This window comes from Mirounga angustirostris, unplaced genomic scaffold (assembly GCF_029215605.1).
Source record: "Mirounga angustirostris isolate CCGP_5_RB_7025 unplaced genomic scaffold, mMirAng1.0.hap1 SCAF_14, whole genome shotgun sequence".
In the NCBI taxonomy this organism is placed as follows: domain Eukaryota; kingdom Metazoa; phylum Chordata; class Mammalia; order Carnivora; family Phocidae; genus Mirounga; species Mirounga angustirostris.
Genome location: NW_026991722.1, coordinates 16,188,717 through 16,212,871, shown reverse-complemented (window position 1 = coordinate 16,212,871; position 24,155 = coordinate 16,188,717). Strand labels below are relative to the sequence as shown.

General features: G+C 48.8%; 1 protein-coding gene across 1 annotated transcript; it reads right to left on the bottom strand.

The window, feature by feature from the left end:
* Positions 1–280: 280 nt before the first annotated feature.
* On the bottom strand, positions 281–22,447 carry CPLX4 (complexin 4). Its single transcript, XM_045886618.3, has 3 exons — positions 22,281–22,447; positions 15,586–15,673; positions 281–1,287 (listed from the first exon to the last, which is right to left on the bottom strand). The coding sequence occupies exons 1-3, from the start codon at positions 22,445–22,447 to the stop codon at positions 1,060–1,062; spliced, it is 483 nt and encodes a 160-aa protein (XP_045742574.1). The 3' UTR covers positions 281–1,059.
* Positions 22,448–24,155: the final 1,708 nt, after the last annotated feature.

Here is a 24,155-nt window from a genome sequence, read left to right as displayed (position 1 = left end):
GATGTTTCTGAGGTAAATATTCTAAGTCTTTTGAGCAATTCTCTTTGAAAGAGAGCAAGTGTTAAGAGAAGGAAATCCAGGACCCCCTGGAAGACTGGGGCACAGAATGACACCATGATTTACTGGAAGCTAGTCTGCAGCAGAGGGCATGGGAGGGCAGGGACAGGCGAGGAAAACAAAGGAGAGGTAGGGGAGGCAAGACGGGGAGAAGAGGACGAGAGAAAGCAGGGGGCGGGGCGGGGGGAGACACACACACACACACACGGTGAGATTGATTTAACTTCTCAATGCTCTTTATTTGTCCACCTGCTTTGTTGCCATGGCAATCACCAACAGATGACAGGTGATGATGCTGAACGTGGAAAGAGCCATAGCCTTCCTAGTTGCCCCGCCTCTATGGTCACCCCCTCAATCCATTCTTCACATGGCCTCTAGAATGATGCCAAGGGCTGGTGAAGTCCATTCTCTGTCTTCATTCCTCATCTTCATTTCTCATCATATCCCCGCCACTGCCCCTTGGCCTTGAACTGTCCAAGTGCCAAACCTGATGGGGACTCGAGTATCAGCCATGTCAAGGTGCCCAGGAGTGAGAGTCAGTGTGATCTTTGCTTGCCCTTGAACTGCAGCCTGGGTTCCCAGTGGGCTCCCTGACCTCCCACATCTTTTTCCAAGGGACCTGGAGTCATGCTAACGGTTAGAGAGGGTGAGACCTTGCTCTTTAAGAAAGGAAGTCAGAGAGGAAATGCCTTTTGCTTTCGTTTCTTCGAGGCTGTCCTGAAGATCTTCAAGCAGGAATGTGTTCTCTGTCACTCACAGATGAAATTTCACACTGAGCCACATTGGTAACTAAAAGGAAAGTATGTTTCCTACTGCAAGGTGCTAGCTAAGCGCTCTACCAGGAACATTTAGAACATCAAGTTGTTGTCTACTTTCTGGAGAGCTTTCTCATCATGCTTGTTCTGTGTTCATTATGTTTAAGTATACGCTGCTGGAAATGCTCCTCAGGAGAGTGGTCACCTCCATCTTGACGCTCTTCCTTCCTCCAGCCCACCTGGCCCCTCACATCACAGAACATTTCTGCTCTGCCGTCTGCTTCATTTCCGTGAAGGTGGCCTGGGCTTTTTCTTTTATGGTATCCAAGTCCATGTTCTGGAGATTCTGTAAATGCCCAAGAATAGAATCCTTGTCTTCTTCCTCTTCTTGATCTTCATCTACCATTTTCCGGAGATCTTCGGGCAAGTCTACATCGTCTCCAGCCATCTGGATTTGGTTCTCGTCCATTTCACTCTGTGCAAAACACAAATACAGAAGAGATAAACCACTCTCAAACAACCAAACCACCAAACAGATAGTAAAAATAGCGGCAAAATCCTCTGTGGAGATGAAAGACGTGGATGGTGCGCTCGGCTGTCTCTCTGTGCAGAGCCTGGAGGTCCTGGTTGACATGCCCCTCATTCACTGCACCTCGGGCCGATCAGAACTTTCTACAAAGGTGGTTCTCAAAGTGTGGTGCCTGGGCCCAGCAGCATTAGGCATCTAGGAACATGGTAGAAAGACAAATCCTTGGGCCCACCCCAGACCAACTGAATCAGAAACTCCTGGGCGGAGCTCAGCACTATGGGTTTTTTAAAAAAAAGAATCCATCCCCATCTTGCCTGCCAGCAAAGCTTGAGAATCACACTGTAGACTCCGCCTCAGGGCAGCTTTGCAAGCTTTGCCATCTACCGGCCCCAGCCCGTGACTCAGTGGCCCCCGCTGATCCCAACCTGGAGGGTGCAGTCTGGGCTCACAGGGGCCAACCGTGCTCAGTCACCATGGCAACTTCTGCTTGACCTTTGCCCCTTCCCTCCCTTCGACTAGACAGGGGCCCCTTGTGGGGTGCAGAATCATGTCCAGTTCAACCTTGCACGCCCCGCACCTGGAAGCAAGTCCGCACGGGCGCTTGTTTATTAAGTGACTCGTCGGGGGCAGGGCTGCTACCCAGCATCCTTCTGCGCTCCTCCCACCACAGTCTGCCCCTTACATATTTCACTTTGTGATTCCAAGAGTGTTCCAGAATTTCGTAGTGCATGCTGCCTGGTCTTAGACATTCCTTTATCCCTTTGGCTGCGGGGCCGAGAGAGAAGAATCTAAAGAAGTTTCTCCGGGATGGGCGCCTGGGTGGCTCAGTCCCTTCAGTGTCTGATTCTTGATTTTGGCTCAGGTCATGACCTGATGATCTCAGGGTTGTGAAGATCGAGCCCCACATCGGGCTCCACACCCAGCTTAAGATCCTCTCTCTCCCTCTGCTCCTCCTTCCCCACTCCCTTTCTAAAAAAACCTTTCTCTGGGAAAGGTAAGGGTAGTTTATATTCCCAGGTGGCTGCATCAGATGATTTCTGAGATCAGGTTGTAACAGGAGGCAAACAGCGCTCCAGGGGCCCAGAAGATTACAGAACGTCAGAAAAACAAAGGGTCGGAAAGATCTCAGCAGGCTTTGGGGATCACCCACCTCGATGTGCTGTGACCAAAGTGTGTGAAAATTCACGTAGAGATAAAGCGATCACTTAGTCTTAATCAGACCCTCATTGATTTGATTTTAGAAAGATCTTGACACCTGCTGAGTGCCCAGGTGGAGTTAAAGTCAACACCTACAGGAAAATATTAATTCCCCTTGCCTGGGTGCTGAGAAGAAATGGCTATCAACAAACATCGGTTGTCTCTGGGTCCAAAGAGCACGTCAGAGTAAGGTGGACACTATTCTCCATCTGTAAAGTGGATCTCCCGGCCTTCTCCAGCTCTAGAGCCACGTGGCTCCCCCCAGAGTTCCTTCTTTTGGTTCTCTGGGCAGAAGGACAACAAGCCTGGCTGCAGGGTCATGTAGTGGCAGGATTCCCATGCGGGGGGAGACGTACCCCTTTTGGGGGGTACGATCCTCACACATGCCCTCCCGGAAGGCCCCTGGGAAGGGCTACTCTCCACCGCAGCCTCCCAAGGGAGAGAAGCCTCTCCTTGCACTCGGCCAGGCCTTGGCCCCTCAAAGCGCTTAATGGATTAATTAGTTCCTCGTCAAACTCTTGTGGGGATTAATTAGTTAGTTAATCCGCAGGGGCTCCCAGCCAACCCTCCATCTCTCTATTTTTTATTTACCTACCCTAGAGGTTGCCTTTCTTGCTGATCATCCTCTGGGCAATTTTGCGGGGAGGAGAGGAAAGGCAGGTCATCAGCCTGGCAATTCTCAGTTCCTGTCGACGCAGGACATCTCCCCTCTCTTACGCACCCCGAAATAAATGATGATTTGAAAAGGCATTCCTGGGAATTCTGGCCCTCCCTCCCCGCCCCTCTGGTTGGAAATAAGATCTCTGTGGATGTCACCGGAGTCAAAACCAAAGGAGTAGCCTGGAGGGACAGGCAGCTAGAGGGGTGCTGGGCCAGCCAGCTGGAGCTCAGAGAGTTGGGCCGCTCACGAGGGCGATGCTCCCCTGCCTCCCCTTCACCCCGCAGGTCAGCATGCTGCCTCTGGGGAAGCTTTGGAACCGTTCCTCCTTCAAGGAGGAGTTTCAAGTTTACTTTCTCCTCATTCCACTTGCCTAGGGAAGGGAGAGCGGTGGGGTTCCACTTTGCCTTACAACTCACCGAGGGGCTCTTGATTGGCACTTTTACCAAAGTGTGTCTCAAAGTGGGGTCCCCCAGGCCAGCAGCATCGGCGTCTCCTGGGGCCTTGTTGGAAACACACATCCTCAGACCTCACCCCGACCTGCTGACTCAGAAGCTGGGAGGGTGGGCCCAGCAATCTTGGACTTAGCGAGCCCTCCTAAGGTTTAAGTTTAAGAACCCCGGCTCCCCTTTCCTTGAAGACAGGACTGTAGCTGACTCATCTGCAAGGCTCCGAACCCAGCAGAGTGTCTGGCATGCAGACACAGACAGTAAACTCTTATTGAATGATTCTATGAGCCTGTCATCAGGGACGACAACAGCCTTCCCAATCCTTAAATGTGCAGGTCTGCTTTGCTGTAAAGAGCTCTATTGTCGTAGCTACTGACTTACTTGCCACGGCCGGTGGACCAGCACCCTGGGAGTCCAGTGTCGGCTTGAGAATCATGGCCTGAGTGCGAAGGTTGCCGCCACCACTTACACGCTGTGTGACCTTGGACACCTTACACAACCTCTCTGAGCTTTATTTCCTTACCTATAAATTGGGATTCTATTATTAGCCTTAGAGTTGTGAAGGATTAATTAGATGACATCTGCATTATTTGGAGTACATTAAGCAGTCAATCCCCAGTGGCTGCTCAGAAGTAGAATAACCCTCAGTGGTGGGCTGGGGATTTGCGCTGGATAATCATGACTCTTGCACATGGTGGTCAGCCTGATCAAGAGGCCTTGCTTTCTGTATACCTTCACCTCTGGCCTAGAAACAGCCCCCGATTTCACTCCAGAATCACGTTCCTGGCAGGCTGGGCCTGTTCATTTCCTTTTCGGCACTAGATCCTCAATTCTGGGAGACATCTACCAGGCCTCCCTTACCCTTTGTCATCCCACTTCCATGTTTGTGGGACCCAGACGATGGCCCAGGTTCATGACCAGCCCTCTTCCCCACCCCACCCCCCACCCCGGGGTCTGTCCCTCCCTGGGAACCTTATGTATACAGACCCCCTGCCCGCCTCCTGAGGCTTAGCAGGACTCACTGAACTCCCAGGGGCACCGGCCCGGTGAAGAGGCCTGAGCAGTCTCAGAATACATTTAGGCAGGGAATTCGGGGCCCTGGGCAGCCAGAGTGTGGTCTAGAAGAGGGTCATAGGCTCTGTGCAGGCCTGTCCCTTTGGCCCTGTAGACTTTTCACCCCCATGTGAAGGAATGCGGCCCAGGACAGAGGGGAGCCTTCTAAAGCACGGGGCCCAAGGCAAGTGGCTCCAGCTGTCCAGTCTGAAGGCAGTATTCAGTGTCATCATTGGCTATGGCCAGAGTCCTATAGTCACCCTCCTTCTAGAAGGACAATGCCACTGACCGTCCATCAGCAGCACCATTGCTTCAGATGAGGACCTAGCACAGGAACCCATTTCCCTGGGCTGCAACTTGTGCTGTGGGTCCCTTCGACTAAGGGCAAGACAACCAGACAGGGCCAGTGAGCAGCTAGAGGACGAAATGAAGCTCTTTGGGACCAAACCTGGGCCCCAGCCTCATTAGCACTGGGTCCTAAGCATGTGAGCTGGCCCCAGACCCAGGACAGGCCAAGGGCAAGGGTCCTGTTTGTAAAAAGGGGTCTGGGCTTTTTATAGCCTTCTGCAGCTGACTCAGACTGTTCCCCCGCGGAGGCGGCATGCGGCAGTCAAAGACCCGGGTTCGGGTCCTGGCTTTGTCATTTGGCCTCTGCATGACCTTTGTTTGGCAAGTCACCTTACGCTTCCGATGCCCAGAGGGAGGATTCCCAAGCAGGTGGAAGGAGACATGCTCTCAGATGGTCTTGTAAGCTTCTAAGCCCTGGACAAACGTGGCTGTGGTTATTCATATTTTTGAGAAACAAAGGGCAGATCGCTGTTACCATCCCTGCTCAAAGGGTCCCTGCGATTAAAACGGTACAGACAGTGACACAGAGCGTGGGAGAGTATTGCCCTTGAGAGAAAGATCCAGGATGGAGCAAGCCACGAAGAAGAATCAATGAAGTGTAGACGGTGGCCCATGCGAAGCCTCGTCCCCTGGTCTCCCCAACCTCCCTGCCCGCGGGACCTTGTCTGCAATCCACACAGCGAACGTCTCGAGCACACTTTCTGCGGCCCACTCCCACTGACAAGTCAGGTAGGGGAGACCAGGGATGTTTGGACACGGTCCACACATCAAGGAAGGCAGTATGCCTTAGCACACCCCCAGATTCGAGTGCGGTTACAGACAACCTGACTCAGCTCCAGGGAGGCAGGGAGGCTTAGCCCTGGGGAGCGCAGTGTGAATGAAGGGAGGCGAGAATGAGGGAGGGAGGAGGTGAGCCTGCATATAGTTAGGGGCCCCGACAGCTGCCCTTTATTCCTAGAGGCTCAGTCTCAGAGGTCTTCTCGTTTCTAGAAATCTTATCAATTTGGGATATTGTTTAATGCAGTTAAGAGCTAATTATTTTTATGCCGGCTGACCAGAATCAGTTTTAATCTCTTGGTTTTTAACCAGATTTATAATCTTCATTGCCTGCGCTGAATGCCCCATTATTTAAATAGCCCCGCACTCTGCTCTGGTTATTCCTTGTGACTGATTTCTGACCTTTCACTGAAGAGTAAGCACGACCCTGGATTCCCACGGTCTGAGCCCTAGATTTTGACAAACTGGCCTTCATGTTGTACCCACCTCGAGATAGGCTGTAAAACGATCATATCTCAGACGGCTATTCTGTCAAAAAGCTCAGCATTCACCACTTGTTAGGGTCCGAGTCAATCAACCTTGCTGTGCTACAAATACCAGCTTGCTGGATTCTAGGCAGATTTTATTTGGGTTTTGGTTTGTTTATTTAGTTTTGGTCTACATGATACCAAACAGCTAGATTAATGGATTTCTTTGACTCTGACGCATTGATCTAACATCAGATGTTTCCCTGTTTGAGAGGACAAACCATTTCTCACTGTCCTCTGTATGAGTAGGGGGCTGCACTGGCTTCTAGGGAGGGTGACAGCCACCCCTGGTTCCTGTCCCACAGGAACCTATGAGACGTGGAGGGGGAGAGATAAAAGAACAGCCAGTCGGGGCAGCTGGGTGGCTCAGTCGTTAAGCATCTGCCTTCGACTCAGGTCATGATCCCGGGGTCCTGGGATCGAGTCCTGCATCGGTCGCCCTGCTCAGCGGGAAGCCTGCTTCTCCCTCTCCCACTCCCCCGCTTGTGCTCTCTCTCTCACTATGTCTCTATCTGTCAAATTAATAAAATCTTGGGCGCCTGGGTGGCTCAGTTGGTTAAGCGACTGCTTTCGGCTCAGGTCATGATCCTGGAGTCCCTGGATCGAGTCCCGCATCGGGCTCCCTGCTCGGCGGGGAGCCTGCTTCTCCCTCTGACCCTCCCCCCTCTCATGTGCTCTCTCTCTCTCAAATAAATAAATAAAATCTTAAAAAAAAAAAATCTTAAAAAAAAAAGAACACAGCCAGTCTACACCCCCCCCCCCCCACCAGCAGGTAAAAGAGAGCATGGCCTGCTTTGCCAAAGATAAAGGGGTATTGAGGCCAGAGTAGGAGCGAGGCAAGCTCCGATGGTCTGTGGCAGGGGCCCAGGCAATCGAATTGTTTAAAAGCTTTCCAAGTGATTCTAGAGCTGAGCAGTGTGGAGGCCCTCGTCTGGGGCTTGCTCCCAGCAATGTCTGCTTCACCACCTTGTTCTCCCCCCATCAGCTACTTGGACAGAGGGTGTGGATCTGACTTCTTCGGTTGAGAGCGTGCACATGCACAGGACCCAGGAGGAGTGAGGATCTCTAGATACCAGCTGCGTACATCTCCCACTTCTTTCCTTCGCAAAGGCACGGCAGAGGGGCTCGAGAAGCCCGTGGAGGTCACTATCCAAGCCTCTTGTTTTCCAGAGGAGGAAGCCGGGGTCCTGAGACTTGCGTAGCTGTCATTCAGCTTGTTTGGGGGTGAGCAGCCCGCACCGCCACGGGGGCTAGCAGGAGAATGTGGCCAGTGGGGTCCGATCGGCTTGGGGTCCTATCTGGCCTTGACATTTACAGGCGGCGTGACCTTGGGAAGCTCCTCCTCCTCTCCCCCTCCCAGCCAGTGTCCTTATCTGTGAAGGAGAAATAATACCGACCTACCTTAAGCAGCGGTCGTGAGGACTCGGTGAGATTGCCCGCGTGGCTGAGGACCACCGCCCCGGCGTCCCGGCGTCCCGGGGCTCTCTCTCCCCTTCCCCAGGTCCCCTCAGGACATCCAGTGCATGGCTCTTTCAGGGGCAGGAGTAGAAGGAGCAAACTGAACTGGGACAGGACGGGGGGGAGAAGGAAGGGAAGGCCCCTGACGGGCCCCCGATGGCCTCCAGCTCTGCCACCAGAAACAGCTGCTCCAGAGCAGGAGGTTCCAGGGTCTGGGACCCTGCTGGGTGGCCCAAGAGCTCTGCATCTGAAGGAGGCCAGCAAAGAAATGTCCACAGAATCAGATCTTTTTTCAAGAGGCAACTTTTAAATTCTGTTCTAAGGGAGCTTTCAATGTGACACGTTTAAAGACAACCCCACTGGTAGATTTTCTTCTATCTTCCTCTTTATTCAACATGAATGATGCCCCTAATACAGCAGACAAACACCAGGTGTAACTAAATCATATAGCTCGGCAGGGGGCACAACATCATTTTTCAATGACTAACCTAGATTGACAATTCCGGTAATAGGATTAGGGTTCATTGTGGAACTGTTTTCTCTTATTAATTTGGCTTGACTTACATATACATTTTGAATTGGCTAGGGAGAGGGGCACATTTGTTTTTAGAAAGAATCTTGTGGCTTGACTTAAAACGTATTACTTCCTCTATTTGAAGAAATACGACATTTTAGTTATGCTATAAAATCACCTTCGGACTTCACGTACACAGTTATAACGTCTAATCCAGACTTGGTCTCTCTCTGAAAATTTATTTTAACATAACTCTCACAGCAGATAAAATCTTTCTGCTGTTTTTGATACTTTGCTCTTTGGGTGTTTTTTTGTTTTTTTTTCTTTTCCTAGTAACATCCAACATTCAGCAACCGTTTTGTGTGTGTGTGGACGCACATGCGTGCACACTTTCTAGATGTCAGGCCCTGTGCAAGTCACCGAAGACAATGATGAACACCTCAGCCCCTTTGTTAAAGAGCACAGATCCAGCAGGCAAGAATATTCACGGTGGTCAGATACCATGAGACATGCACTTCGGGATTATGGGAGCATGAAGGGCGGTGGGAAGAAGAGGGTCACAGAAGGTTCTGTAAGAAGTGGCACTAGACCAAAATCTTCCGGGAAGAAAAGGGGCCACGGAGAGCAGAATGTAGGGAGCAAAGCAGGAGGAAGGTCCAGTCCAAGCAAGGAGTAGCAAGAGATGAGACTGGAAAGATAGGAGCCACATCACGGCTTTATTCTCAGAAGTTATGATCAGCCTTTTTGTTTTGTTTTGTTTTTAAACAGGGGATAAACAGGATCAGATTTGCACTTTGGAAACCTCACTCTGCAATTTTGAGGGTAGCAAGACTCAAGTGGAAAAGCCACTGATGAGCTGTTGTGGTAAGATGAGTCCTGCACTTGGGGATGAGTTGAGAATTATGTAGGAGGTGACATGAGGGTGACTTGATGATTTACTGGGTGTGAGGCTGGAGGAGGAGGGAAGAGTCAAGGGTGACTTCCGGCCGCCAGCCTTGGCAGGGTGGGGACAGGCTGGGGTGGGGGTGGGCATCCCTGGAAATGGGGCCTACAGGAGGAGCAGGTTTTGGGGGAAACGAGCCAGTCTGTTCTGGAGAAGAGCTATGAGGTGCCCAAGAAGAGGCAGATGCAGCAGGAACCATAGGGAGATTATGGGGGCTGCGGGTGTATGTCTGAGAGTCATCCACACGTGTGAGGCAGCTGAGAGTGACAGCACGATGCCCTCCCTCCCCCACCCAAGGGCAGAGTGTGCAGATTCAGTGGGAAAAAGAGCAGGCCTGCAATATTCCAAAATCTGGGGGCAGCACCCGGGGAGGGTAGGCCATGAAGGAGACACAGGAGGAACAGTTCCGGGCAAATGAGACCCAGAAGCCGAGGAGAGAGAGAGGGCTTCAGGAGGAGGTGACGGTCACGACGGTCACGGTGTTGAGCAGGACTACCCAGCACTGGAAGGAGGTAGGCGTCAGTGGGGCAGTAATGGGAGCCGGTCACTTTGGGAAGGTACCTAGAGAAGCATGTCTACTCCGAAAGTGCTATCTGCTTGTTTTCGTGGGGAGACATTTGACCTTCTTTATAAAGGAGAGACACGGAGAGGAAACGGGGAGGACACAGGGCAGGGGCTGATCAGCGGAGCCAGACCCAATCCTAACGTGAGCATCATGGATTCCCTTAGGTGCCTTGAGTCCTCCGGGTACCTGCGACTCCAAAGCCAGAGGAAATCCACACCGCGTGGACATGCGCACAGTTTCCCAGATCCTTCCTTATTGGACTCCTTATGTGATTACTGCAATTAAAAGGGGTCATCCAAAGACACGGGTATAATAAATAGTGTTGTCATAAACAGTGAAGGATGAACTGGGAGAGGAGGCTTTTACTGTTCCCTAGAGGGCTGGGCCCAAATTGCTCCTTTCCCGAGTCCAGATTTCCTTTCCCCGGTCAGCAATCAGTGAAACTCTTTCACGGGGAACACCAGCCAAATAATTTCTTTAGAAAGTACAGTTCTCATTCCAAAATGTGACATAGTTATCCTCATTAGACCTGACAGCTCCCGGGAAGACATTTTCCTCAAATCTGCTCTCCGTTGGGCCTCGGTAAGGGGAAGGGCCCAGAACCGCCTCCTGCTGGTTGTGTGGCTGCCGGTGACCCCGGGGAATTGTGAATGAGGCACCCAGGGGGTCATCCCTCGTTAGCTGGAGGACATGGTGAATGTGTCCAACTCCCCGTGGACTGCTAATACCATTAGTACGGCTGCTTACCCAATAGGCACTTGATAAGACAACAGAGGGCTTAGAAGTCTGCAAACCTTGAGGGGAGGGAAAGGTGGTTATGAGGAGCCCAAGGAAGGGCCTGGTGACCCTTTGCTTTCTGCCCAGCACTGTTTTCTTGTTAGACAGTTGTGTTCGTTCTCGAGTCGACCATCCTGGATGGAGATACAGTTGAGAGAGGGTGTAGGGACAGTGGGGCATAGAGAGTGCTGGGTGAAGAATCAGGAGGCTGGAGGCCCTGTTGGCACAGTAAGCTTTGTGAGCTTGGGCAAGTCCCTTGATTTCAATGAGTTTTATGATTATGCATTGATGTGCTTTTTTATGTCTATAAAAAATAAGTTTAATAAAAATAGAAAGACCATTCAGACTAGGGGAGCCAAAGCCCGGGGGCAGCCCAGGAACCCACACCTGCCCCAGAAGGAGAGCTTGGACAGTTGCGAGGAGGGGCAGTGGGCATGCTCCTCAGATGACCCCGCCCATTCCGATGTTGAGGCTAACTGTTAATGACAATATGATTTGTCCTACCAGTGTCTTTTGATGACCTTTTTTAATAGTCGCCATGCCTTACATATATCCTCAGGACTTATTTATCTTACACCTGGAAGTTTGTCCCTTTTGGCCCTCTTCACCCTTTTCACCACCCACCCCCACCTCTGGCAACCACTAGTCTCTTCTCTGTGTCTGACTACTTCTTCTTTTTAAGATTCCACATACAAGTGAGATCATACAGTATTGTCTTTCTTTGTCTGACTTATTTCACTTAGGATGATACCCTCAAGGTCTATGTTGTTGCAAATGGCAAGATTTCCTTTTTTTATGGTTCAATGATACACACACACGCACACACACACAACCCAGGATGGCCATTTTCAAAGGCAGCAATCAAATAAGTAATCTTATAAATAAGTGAAGTAATCAAGATGCCAAGCCCCACCAAGAGGATATATGTAATGATTTGGGAATCTGTTGCCCCATCTCCGGCCTCACAGTTCCTCTGTCAGCACCCCCAGCCCCCACTCTAGGGGTGTAGCTCTGGCTGCCGGCCCCTCATTCCTTTCTCTGGGGTCTCTGGACTTACGGCCATGGCCTTGAACTTTCCCAATCACAGCGAGGCCCCTGGGCACGGCCTGACCTTCCAGGGCCTCCTTGCTCCTTAAGGGAGCATCGAGGAGATGAAGACCTACGGGTTCAAGTCCCATTGTGGTTTTCGGAAGGCCTTCTAGGGATTCCACTGTGAGGAGTCCTTCTGTATAATCAAAGAAACCCCTAAGAGTTACATACAGGTCCGTGTAGCCAGCAGCATGGGCCCCTCCAGGTAAGCTGGTTTGGTACAGTACGAGAATCAAAGCATGGCTTTCAAGGCCCAGGGAAAGACTGTCCCCATAGTGGTCATTTCCCCAAAGTCATCCCCTCTTGGGGCCGAATATTCCAATGCCTTCCCTGGTCCTCAATTACTGGCCTTTCAAAATCTCCCTCCATCCTGCTCGCTGTGGAGACAGCTCACCCCGGTTTGCTTTCTAGCTCTCCGTCCTGGCACAGCATGGGAGGGTCCTGCTGCTCTGACGCTCCCCTCCCGGCCTGTCCCCACCCGGCCCTCGCGGGCGCGGCCACCTCCTGTTGGCGACAGCCGCTCCTAGGAGGGCCCTCCAGATCTTTCCCGGGTCGCCGGCACGGCAGCTGCTTTACAATACAATGCACAATCTGGTCCTTCGCAGCAAACGAATAGACTTCCAAAAAAAAAAAAAAAAAGATCACGTCCAGACATTTCTTTCTGTTCCCGCCATCACCGTCCGGGCTGCAACCCCCAGGCCCCACGGAAGAACGGAGAACCGCGGCGCGCCCGTTACTTCCCTGCGGCTGCCGTGCGCGTCTAGGGACAGCAGGGGGCGCGAGGGAGCCGATCCTGTCCCTGCCCCGCGGGCTGCACACAGAAGCCCGGGCAGGAGTGGGGGCTGCTCTTGGCCTGGGAAATGCGTCTGTCCCCCAGTGCAACCTTCTGGGCCTGGGGGCTTTGAAGGCCCGCTGTGCGCAGAGCCTAGACGAGGCGGGCGGGAGGGGAGGAGAACACCTGTAACAGCCCCGGGAGGCAGAGGGGTTGCCCAAGGGTGGGGGGGACTTCACGGGCAAGGTGCTGCCGTGCGGCTGGGCCCTTAGCCACATCTGGTGAGAAGTAGACAGAGTGGAATGGGAGCCCGCTGGTCTTTTTTTTATGATACACTTTCTATTAATAACCATTTTGTGGATCGTGTAATTGGGTTAGAATTTCCCTAATTTGTACGTGCTGTATGAAAAGCGGGTATTTGTATCTGTTAGTATTTTTACCATTCACACCACAGGCCAATCCGGGAAGCACCGTGTGGAATCAATCCATTTTTACAAAATGCAGCCATGATATAAAAGGACGCCTGGGAGGCCTCTGCCTGAAAGCCAACTGCAGTGACGGCTCAAGGGCAGAACGCTTTCAAGTGATACTCTCATCTGTCTGCTTGGCTTGTGTTTGGGAAGTTCGCAGCGGCTCCCAGGGCTGGGGCGAAGCCGGCAGACCACCCCGGAGCGGGAGAAGCCACGTGCCTGCTGGGTTTTGGAGTGGGATTCTGCACCACGTCACTGAAATCCCCAGCCGTACAGGTGGTCCCCAGAGTCTTCCTGCAGGTTGAGGCCACAAAGAGAGGGCGCCTGGGTGGCTCAGTCGTTAAGCGTCTGCCTTCGGCTCAGGGTCCTGGGATCGAGTCCCGCATCGGGCTCCCTGCTCCGCGGGAGGCCTGCTTCTCCCTCTCCCACTCCCCCTGCTTGTGTTCCCTCTCTCACTGTGTCTCTCTCTGTCAAATAAATAAATAAAATCTTTGGGAAAAAAATTATCTATGAAGCCACAAAGAGCTCAAAACTGGACTCAAACTTTTGGGACACCTTGAACACGGAGTAGAAATTGCAGAGACCTCGGGGCCATAGGGAGCAGCGTTTAAATCCTTTTGTGAAGAAGTCCCTCTTTTTCGTGGTTGAGAAGCTTACGTTCCCATCCTGGTTCTATCAGTCAGTAGCTGTGGCTTTTTGCAAAGCTCCCTAACCCTTCAGGCTGCAGTTTCCTCGTGTCTAAAAAGAGGCAGTGGCGTTAGGTTCTTAGATGAACTCAAAGTTCTTTTTCAGGGTCCAAGAAAAACTCAGGTGAGGTCTCACATGCATTAGGCATTTGAAGTAGCTATGGGGAAAGGGGCTGATGAGCACTGGGAAATCATGCAATGAGAGATGCTGGGCCCCACTGTCAACAATTGGTTGACCTTTTCACGCTCCCTCCACCGCACCCCCAGCTGGCTTTAGGGAGACTTAGCCTATGCAGACATAGTCCCTGCCCCTCCCTTGGGCCTGATCATCTCCGGGGAGGATCTGAATGTGCACATTTGGTGGCTATAATTCTTTCCTCTTTTTATAGCTTCTGTTGGAAAGGCTCCAGTCCCAAAGGATAGCTTGACTCCGAAATTTGGGTTCTTTTTTCTTTGAAGACCATCAAAGCCCTGCTGCTGAGCCTTGAGGGGTTCACCCCTGAGGTTCTGGAAAAGAGCAAGATGTGGGGCCCTCATTACGAAGAAAATAAAAGCTCATGTTCTCGACCTCGAGTTGTTGCCTTGTTGACACAGATCGGTGTGTTTACTCCAGGTCTTCGAGACCCCTGGCTGTTATTATGAAGAAAGAAGACTTCTGGGCATAGACAGAACCACGGGAAAAATAAGAATTGTCATCTACTGAGCTCCATCAGTCAGGCACTGTACTAGGTTCTTTACATTATGGTACCTCAGACAAAGACTTGGTGACGCCGCTGTCTCTGTTTTACAGACGAGGAAACTGAGGCTCAGATATATTAAAGAGCCATCTGAGGTTGCAGCAGAATTGAAACCCAGTTCTCCTAAAGACAGCTGGACCCATCCCAGGGAGCTTTGGGGAATCCACCAGACGATGGGAGTGGAAGGGACCGTGTTCCCAAGTGGCCAATGGGAAAAAGCATTAAACCAGAATAAGGGAGGCAAAAAGCAAAGCCCTTCATCTCAAAATTCATGAGTCGCAGTGAAAATGTTTAACCTTCACTGTGAGTTTTCCTCTCCTCTCTGAGACCAGAACCCGGGTCCTGGGGCATCTTAGGGAGGGGAGGCTCTCCCACAGGTTGGGGCTATTGCACTCTTTGGTGACTTCAGCACTGGGTGGGGCTGTGTCCCCTTGTTTAGTGCTGGTAGCTTCTGAAGTCCGTAGGGGACCCACAGGACGAGAGCTTCTGAGCCCCACCGTCACATATCAACACCTCCTCTTCCCCTCGGCAAACCAGCTGCCTGACCAGAGCCTACAGGTGTTCGTTCTCTCCGCCAGCACCGAGATGGATGGATGGATGATGCCAGGGGATGGCCATCGCCACAACAGTGTCTCCATAAAGAAGGAGCCGATTGCTCTTTTGAAATACAGGCAAAGTATGGGGGGAGTTAAGACCCTGGGTTCTGCCCTCCCTGGCCTTTGGCAGGAGGGACTTACTTTCTCTCGCTTCTGCTTCCTCTACCATCAAGCGGAGGTGGTGATAGAATACCTGAGAGGGCTGTTGGGAAGGATTCAAGGAATTGCTATGTCCGAAGCCGTTCGAACAGTGCCTGGTGCGTGATACTAAATGCCAGCTGTGATGATTTCCTCCCTGTGTAGTTACACATAGAAGTTCTAGGGGCTTTACAGAAACGCACATTAAACTGTCACTTACAGGTATTAACTCCATTTGGTTGAGAGAAAATGCAAGTTCATAGAGGTTAAATGACTGGACTCTAGTTTTTATGAACTAGTTCAATGTTCTTTTCACTACATCAAATGCCTCAATTAAGATTAAGACAAATATACGTGTGTGTATATGTGTGTGCATGTGGTGTGTGTGTGTGTATTCTTAAGTGTGACCCTTTGCTGATAATCAAACATTCCCCATTTTCTATTATTTAAGAAATTAAATAGGATGTTTACTGTATTAAGAGCGTCTCACCTTCGGGAGTCTGTACTTTTCTCTGAGATGAACTCTGAGGCATGCCCTCTCTGCCTTTTTTTGTGTAAATGCAGCATCTCTTTCCATCCTAAAAGTAAAAGAATAGAATAAGGGATCAAAGGACTTAGAGGGTAGAGGACATTCCAGTCCCTGCACAGAGGAGCCGGACACTGGGATAAAGCTTCCTACGTCCCCAGACACCTGCCTCTCTTTCCGTCGTTCTCCTGTCTCCTGTTCCCCTAAATCCCAGAGATGGCTTGGTTCTGGGAATCTCCTTAGGATGCAGCCCAGGGAGGGGCAGAGTGACTATTCCTAGTATATAGTTGACCTCCCAGGGTTGCTCTAAATAGAACCTGGGGCCACAAACATCAGAGTCCCAGGGGATAATACCCAGCTGGGTAAGAATGCAGCTTCCTGGGTGTGATCTCAGACTGACTCATCAGAACCCCTGGGGGCGGATGAACGGAAGCTATGTTTTTAACAAGTTTCCTGAATGATTCTTAGTGAAGTGAAAACAGGGTCAGAGCATCCAGGGCTGGGGGGTCCTTTAGAGGCACATGGTATTTAGGGATGTAGAGAAAGCTGTTTCCCTTCATTGTCACCCCCTCCGGGCCCCAATTTTGGTACAGCGTTCCGTTCCCTGTTTGGAAGGAGGCACCCCCAAACGGGGTAGGGTAGATTTCCATAATGCTCTGGGGATGACCTAATTGGACTCAGGGTTAGGCTGGGTTGAAATGGACTCCCCTGCTCACAGTGACCGAGGCAGGAGCAGACAACCTTTGGGGCAGGTGCATTACGGGGGCCTCCATTTATACACACAGCCCTGCCCTCTGGCTGTACTAGACTGGCCCCAGCTGGGTACATGAAATCCTTTCTCTGAGAGTTTGGGACCGGGACCAAGAAAGACAGACATTCACTGGGAAAGGTGGACTTGGAGGCCGTAGGCTGCCATGTTCCCCAGGCCACGGGGTCAGGGTGGCACGGTGAGGAGCGGTGACAGCTGAGAGGCAGGAACAAAAAGCAGCCATACTGGGGACAGGAGTGACGGCAAGAGCCAAGAAGGAGCTCACGGCTGGCTTGCCACATTATTCTGGTTCCTAGGTTAGGCCCCTGTGAGGCCTGGTGGGTTTTCTTTTCTTTTTTTTTTAATACTTAAATTATTTATTTATTTATTTATTTATTAAAGATTTTATTTATTTATTTGACAGAGAGAGAGAGACAGCGAGAGCAGGAACACAAGCAGGGGGAGTGGGAGAGGGAGAAACAGGCTTTCCGCAGAGCAGGGAGCCTGATGTGGGGCTCAATCCCAGGCTCCCGGGATTATGACCTGAGCCAAAGGTAGACTCTTAATGACTGAGCCACCCAGGCACCCCAAATTATTTATTTATGGAGAGAGAGTGTGAGCCAGTGGTGGGGAGGGGCAGAGAGAGAATCTCAAGCAAATGGAGCCTGACACAGGCCTAGATCTCACGACCCTGAGATCAGGACCTGAACCAAAATCAAGAGCCGGACCCTTAAACGACTGAGCCACTCCCAGGTGTCTGGCCTGGTGGGGTTTCTGCTGAGGGGTTTCGTGAAGCATCGTTGCATGAAGGATTATTTGCATTAAAATAAATTCCGTTTTCATTTTTCAGGTGGCTAAATTGGTTTCTGTTTCTTAACTTCACGGTTTGAAATCCTCTTCAGGGCGCCTGGGTGGCTCAGTTGGTTAAGCAACTGCCTTCGGCTCAGGTCATGATCCTGGAGTCCCGGGATCGAGTCCCGCATCGGGCTCCCTGCTTGGCAAGGAGTCTGCTTCTCCCTCTGACCCTCCTCCCTCTCATGCTCTCTGTCTCTCATTCTGTCTCTCTCTCAAATAAATAAATAAAATCTTTAAAAAAAAAAAAAAAAAAGAAATCCTCTTCACCACCACACAGAAGGCTGCCTGAAGGAGGGGCCGATCTGAAGCGAGCAGATTAAACTACTGTGCCCGGGGCCCTGAGCACAGGCGCCCCCTGAGTGCCCTGCCTGCCCCCCCGCCGCTGCCAAGGTCAGGCCCAGAATAAGCACCAGATAACACTGGCCCATCTTCTGGATTTGGAGAGCGAAACAGAGTAAGTGACTTGCCTAAGAGATCAGTGACCCAGGACTTAGGCAGAAGCAGATCTTTTCTCCCCAGTATTTTACTACGAAAAATTTTAAACATACAGAAAAGTTGGAAGAATTTTACAGTGAAACCCACATACTCAACATCTAGATTCTACAATTAGCGTCTTACTGTACATGTTTTATCACATACCTTTCTCTCTATGCATTCATTTATCCGCCTTATCTTTTGAAGTATTTCAAAGTTGTAGACACCAATACTCTTTCCCCCAAACACTTCAACACGAATGCCATTCGCTACAGAGACGTACTTGTTTGCGGCTCTTTTTTTTCTTTTGAAGTAAAATCTGTGTACAATTCAACGCACAGAGCTTCCATGTACTGTGCTGGTTAATTTTATGTGGTGACTTGACTGGGATGCAGGGTGCCCAGATTAAACATGATTTCTGGGTGTGTCTGGGAGGGTGTTTCCAAATGAGATTAGCCCTTGAATCAATGGACTGAATAAAGCAGATTGCCCTCCTGGTGTGGGTGGGCAGCATCCAATCCATTGAGGTCTTGACTAAAAAGAAAAGGCAGAGAGGAAGGGGGAATTCTCTCTTTGCCTGTCTGCTGGAGCTGAGATCTCAATCTTCAGCCCTTGGCTAGGACTTACACCATCAGCCTTCTGGTTGAGAAAGACACCAGCAACTTTCCTGGGCCTCCAGCTTGCAGACAGCAGATAGCGGGACTTCTCAGCCTCCGTAATCACATGAGCCAATCCTTATAATCAATCTCCTGTACACGTATATACACATACACATACGTGTATGTCTTTCTCCTATTGGTTCCGTTTCTGTGTGTAACCCAAACCCCTATTAAGATAACGAAAAACGGTACTATCACCTGAGAAATTTCTCTCTTCTCCATGCCCAGTTAACACCTGCTTCCCAGTCACTGTCCTTTATCCTCCAGAGATTGGTTGTGACTGTTCTAGAACTTTCTATAAATGGAACCATAACCTACACATTCTTTTGTATAAGTCTTCTTTTACTCAGCATAAAAAACTTTTGAGATTTATCCAGGTGGTGTTATTTATCAGTGGTTTGTTCCTTTTTATTATTACTGAGTGCATTGTCCTGTATGAATATGTCATGCTTGTTTATTCATTCGCCCGTGGATGGACTTGGACTATTTCCCATTCAGGGCCACTGTCAATGAAGTTGCTATGAATACTTTTGTCTAAGTCTTTTTGTGGACATACATGTTCAGTTCTCTGCGGTAAATATCTAGGCATGGCACCACTGAGTTGCAGGGTAATTTGGTTGAGTGAGTTTAGTTTTATAAGAAACAGCCTGACTTCTTCCCAAGTGGCTGTACCATCTGATGTCTCATCAAATGGAAAAAAAATTCTTAAGTTGTTCCACATTTTGGCCAACATTTGGTATTATGTCTTTTTAATTTTAGCCATTCTGCTGTGTGTAGTGGTACCTTAGTCTGATTTTAATTTTCATTTCCATGATGACTAATAATATCAGATGGGTTTTTTCATGTACTAATTGGCCGGCCGTTTGTGTATCTTTATGAAGTACTTGTTCAACGCTTTTTGCCCTTTTTTTTTTTGCTTTTATTATTGAGTTGTAGAAATTCTGTATATATTCTAGATCCCAGTCCTTTGTCAGGCATGTTTTGCGAATATTTTCTTTCAGTCTGTGACCTGCCTATAAGTATTCTCTCTCTCTCTCTTTTTTTTATTTGTCAGAGATAGACAGAGAGAGAGAGCATAAGCAGGGGGAATGGCAGGCAGAGGGAGAAGCAGGCTCCCCACTGAGCAGGGAGCCCAATGCAGGACTTGATCCCAGGACCCTGGGACCATGACCTGAGCCGAAGGCAGACGCTTAACTGACTGAGCCACCCAGGTGCCCCGTAAGTATTCTCTTAATGGTGTCTTTTGACGTACAAGAATTTTCAACTTTGATAAAGTCTACATATTTTAAAATTTTATGGTTATTGCTTTCAGAGTCATGTTTAAGAAATCTTTGCCTACTTTCAAGTTGCAAAGGTTTTTTTTTCTATGCTTTATAATTTTAGCTTTTATGTTCAGTTCTGTGATGCATATCAAAGTTCAAGTAACAGGGATGCCTGGGTGGCTCAGATGGTTGGGCGTCTGCCTTCGGCTCAGGTCATGATCCTGGGGTCCTGGGATCGAGTCCTGCATTGGGCTCCCTTGCTCCTTGGGAGCCTGCTTCTCCCTCTGCACCCCCCCCTCTCTGTCTCTCATGAATAAATAAAATCTTTAAAAAAAAAGTTCAAATAACAAATGGTATGATAGCAGTTATTGTACCATAACTAAGGTAAAGGGACATTTTACTATTATTGAGAAAAATGGAGGGATCAATGGACTGTTGTTGCATTCTAGGTGATGAAGCTATTGAAAACTCAAGCAACAAACTGGAAGTCATGCCTCTTGCCAGAAGCAGGCTGACCCCATTGCCCTGCTACTATTTCTTAAATTGGGTGACTACATAAATTGATAACATTCACACACACCCACCCCCCACCCCCCCACCCCCCCTGCCAACACACACACAGCCAAGTAGTTGGCAAATAACCCAATCCACTGATTGACCACACCATTTGGGCATTCTGGCCTTTGATCTATCCAGATATAAAGTCAGGGAAAATTAGGACATTAGTTAATCAAACAGATGCCGTATCTGTGAGCAGATGTATTGCTTGGACCTCTTATATGATATTTTACACAATCAGATGTATAGTCTAAATTTCTGGCCAGTTTCTTTTTATTCGCTCACTTGAGCTGAGAACATTTGGTGCTATCATTCTGCTTGTTTCCTCATTATACTTGTTTTTTGTTTGTTTGTTTACAAGCCCTAGGAGAAACTAGCTTATATGCAAGGGATGCTGTTTCTTTTGCCTGTGTTTTATTTTAGCACCAACATCATGTGTGCAGTTGTATTTATTTTTTAAACTGACTTTAATTGACTGCAGAGCCAAGTGTAATACATTCTAGGTAGTTTATAAGCTACAATTTCTTTCAGAGAAAATACAATAGACAAAGTTTCCATTAAATGTAAGCCTTTGTACTTTCTTAGTTTCCTCCAGGTCATCAACCTTTCACTTATAATCATCTTAGCAATAGGACTTAGGCCACTCTTATGTAATTGATCATTAGCAAAAGAGCCATGATGGCAAAAAGAAATACTCTTATTAAATGAGAAATGCTTTTTTTTTTTTTTAAAGTAGGCACCATGCCCAAAATGGGGCTTGAACTCAAAACCCCGAGATCAAGAGTCGCATGCTCTACCAAATGAACCATCCAAGTGCCCCGAGAAATACTTTTAATTAATACTTAAAAAAAAACGATGAACATTTAACCTCAAGATTGAGGCTTCAATTCTTCATTGTTATGAAAAGACTCTTAGGGCGCCTGGGTGGCTCAGTCGTTAAGCGTCTGCCTTCGGCTCAGGTCATGATCCCAGGGTCCTGGGATCGAGCCCCGCATCAGGCTCCCTGCTCAGCGGGAAGCCTGCTTCTCCCTCTCCCACTCCCCCTGCTTGTGTTCCCTCTCTCACTATCTCTCTGTCAAATAAATAAATAAAGTCTTAAAAAAAAAAAGACAAGTTATTCTACCTTAAAATCTAAAAAATTACATATAGATTAAAGATCAGTCTGCAGCAGTGAAAAATTGTGGGTGATAGTCATATTCCACAATGCCCAACTGTTACTGATGTTTTGTTTTTATTTTACATAGTCAGGAGAATGTCCTTATGTAGCCAGGAGAATGTTCTTATTTCTTGGAGGTACATTGCTGAAGTATTTAGGGGTGAAGTACCATGATGTATTTACTTTAACTTTACACTTATTTAAAAATGCCTCTATCTATCTATCTATCTATCTATCTATCTATCTATCTATCTATCTATCCATCCATCCATCCATCCATCCATCCATCCATCCATCCATCCACCCAACTAACCATCTATAAGCAAATACAACATGTTAACTGTGACTTTATTCATAGGTTTATATGGGTGTTCATTATACTGTTCTATTTTCTGTACCTTTAAAATTTCCATAATAAACAGCCCACAAATTTATTCACAGTTTTTGTGAAGCCGAGTCTTATGACCTAATCCTCTTGTTGTGCTTTCTAGGGTTTTCGCACACGTAAGAGAAAAAAGATTGCATGGTGTGCGCTTCGAGGCCCTCTTCCAGGTGCAAAATCTGAATTCTTGAGTTTGAAACCTTTCTATGTGCTAGGAGGGTGAGTTTGGGGAAGACTGTAGAGTTAGGCTCACCATTGTTCATTTGAACATTTCAACCGAGGTTAACTGAAATGAACCTAGACCAGAAAAAGTGTTAAGCCGCTTTTAGAACGACATATAGATTCGTTCATTGTCTCTTGCCACCATCCCTACAAGCAGGACATGGTACCTGCTGCGGCGAGGAGATGGTTCATGGAGCAGAACACACGTTCCTAAGGTCAGAAGCAAGCAGCACAAGAACATGCATCTAAACAGCAAAGCAAAAGAGGTCGGGGAGCTGAAGAAGGTATGGCCAGAATTCATTTCTTTTGGTTCTGAGAGGGAAAGGGAGCCGCGGGTACTCACTTCTCCTCAATCATTTGCTTCTGATATTCCTCATACTCCTCTCTAGTCATCCCTTGAGCTGCTGCAGGATCCGATGTGCCTCCTTCTTCTTTTTTTTCTTCAGACCCGCCACCGAATCCTAAATTCTTTACCTGGTTACTTATCATAGTTTTCATGAAGAAAGCCATGGTTTCTGCCCCCAGAAAAATAAAACCAAAACTCAGATGAAACGTGAAGAAGAGAGAGAGAAAAAAAGACAAAATCTCCAAATATCCCCAACGACAGCAATGCACTTAAGAGAAGAGGACTTTGCACGGCCTCATCTAATCAAGGGCATGATGATAGAGAAGAGTGGTTTGCGGGCTGTAAGCTGGATTAAAGAGATGAACTCCTTAATATAGGGAGGCAGATGGTTCAGATTACTAAGGCATACAGTCAGATGCAACTGACTGCTTTCTGAATTAATACACTAAGCTAATTTCAGAGGCAAAAAAATCTCTCACATTGTCTACTCCTCTCCCTACCCATTTCTAAATTTGAAATTATAAGCGCAGCAGGGCTTCATCAAGAGTCCTGTTTCAATTAATCAGAGCTGACTGACTACATGTCTGTAATGGAATGTCCAAATTCCAGCCCTTGAGCACAACATCCTGTTGAAAACGGAGTCCAGTGAAGCTCAAAACGCCAAATGCTTCATTAAGCAAAAATAATCCTTTGATCCATCATTTTATCTCATTGGACTCTTAAGTACTATGCAAGGATTTGCCTTTTGGTGTGCTTGAGTTGTGCCCTGCTTCTGTGGTTCCCGTGGCCCATACATCAATCCTCAACTGAGGTAAGTCTAAAGGGCGAGCCAGCGGGCCCTTGACTTAGATCTGGAAGATCACCTTAGCCTTCTCCTGCACTGACATGTTACATCTCTGCTTGGAAATGAAGCACCAGACACTTTCAGTGCTCGAACCCACAAGGTAAGCACAACGTGAGCTAAATCACCCACGTGGAACGGGGTCACCTTTCCCCCCTTACACTGGGTCCACTTCCTGGGGTCTCTGTTCATGCTCACTGGTGTACTCCAATCAAACTTTTGACAATGTTTTCTAACACGCAGCACATTTTCAGTGGCTGTGGTTTTCTTCAGGTCAAGGGAGGAATTGAGTATGGCTAAGACTTTAATCTGTTAGTATCTTTCTAATTAAAGCACTCCAAGAGGGGGTGGGGCGGAGAAAGAGATGTAGGCTCTTTGTAACCTGGGCTTGTTAATTTGTCTGTAGGCATGGGCCCCTCAGATCGTACAGAACTGGGTAATGGTTAATAATTCCCTTTTACTAACCTATTTAAAGATGTTGCTAAAATGATCTCAGCGGGAAAGACTGCAAAGGGTCAGGATGAGATAGGAACTGAGCCGAATGCTCCGACCAAGGGCGCGCATTCATACTGGCTTCACTTTCACTTTTAGAGGCACTGCCTAGAACTTAGTGCATTTGGACCATTGTCCCTACACTTCCATTTCGAACCCACCAGGTCTCCTCTCCTCTCGCACTGAGGGGTGTTACAGAGCCCGTTAGCTGACGGGGTAAAACTACAGCCTGGGATTCCGTGTTGTGTTTGCTCAGGTCAGCCCGACTCTCCTTTAGAAAACACTGCAGTGTTTCATGAGATTAAAAACCACTTAAAAAAAAGATTTTATTTATTTGTCAGAGAGAGAGAGAGGGCACAAGCAGGGGCAGTGGCAGGCAGAGGGAGAGGGAGAAGCAGACTCCCTGCTGAGCAGGGAGCCCGAAACGGGGCTCCATCCCAAGACTCTGGGCTCATGACCTGAGCCGAAGGCAGACCCTTAACTGACTGAGCCACCCAGGTGTCCTAAAACCACTTTTATTTCCCAAAGAGAAAGAGGAT

Excerpts from the sequence above, each read along its gene's own strand:
- CPLX4 (XM_045886618.3), bottom strand. The coding sequence starts at position 22,447 with ATGGCTTTCTTCATGAAAACTATGATAAGTAACCAGGTAAAGAATTTA. Across the intron at positions 15,674-22,280 it reads AAGCAAATGATTGAGGAGAA|GATGGAAAGAGATGCTGCAT; the intron begins GTGAGTACCCGC and ends TTTTACTTTTAG. Across the intron at positions 1,288-15,585 it reads AAAAGTACAGACTCCCGAAG|AGTGAAATGGACGAGAACCA; the intron begins GTGAGACGCTCT and ends TGTTTTGCACAG.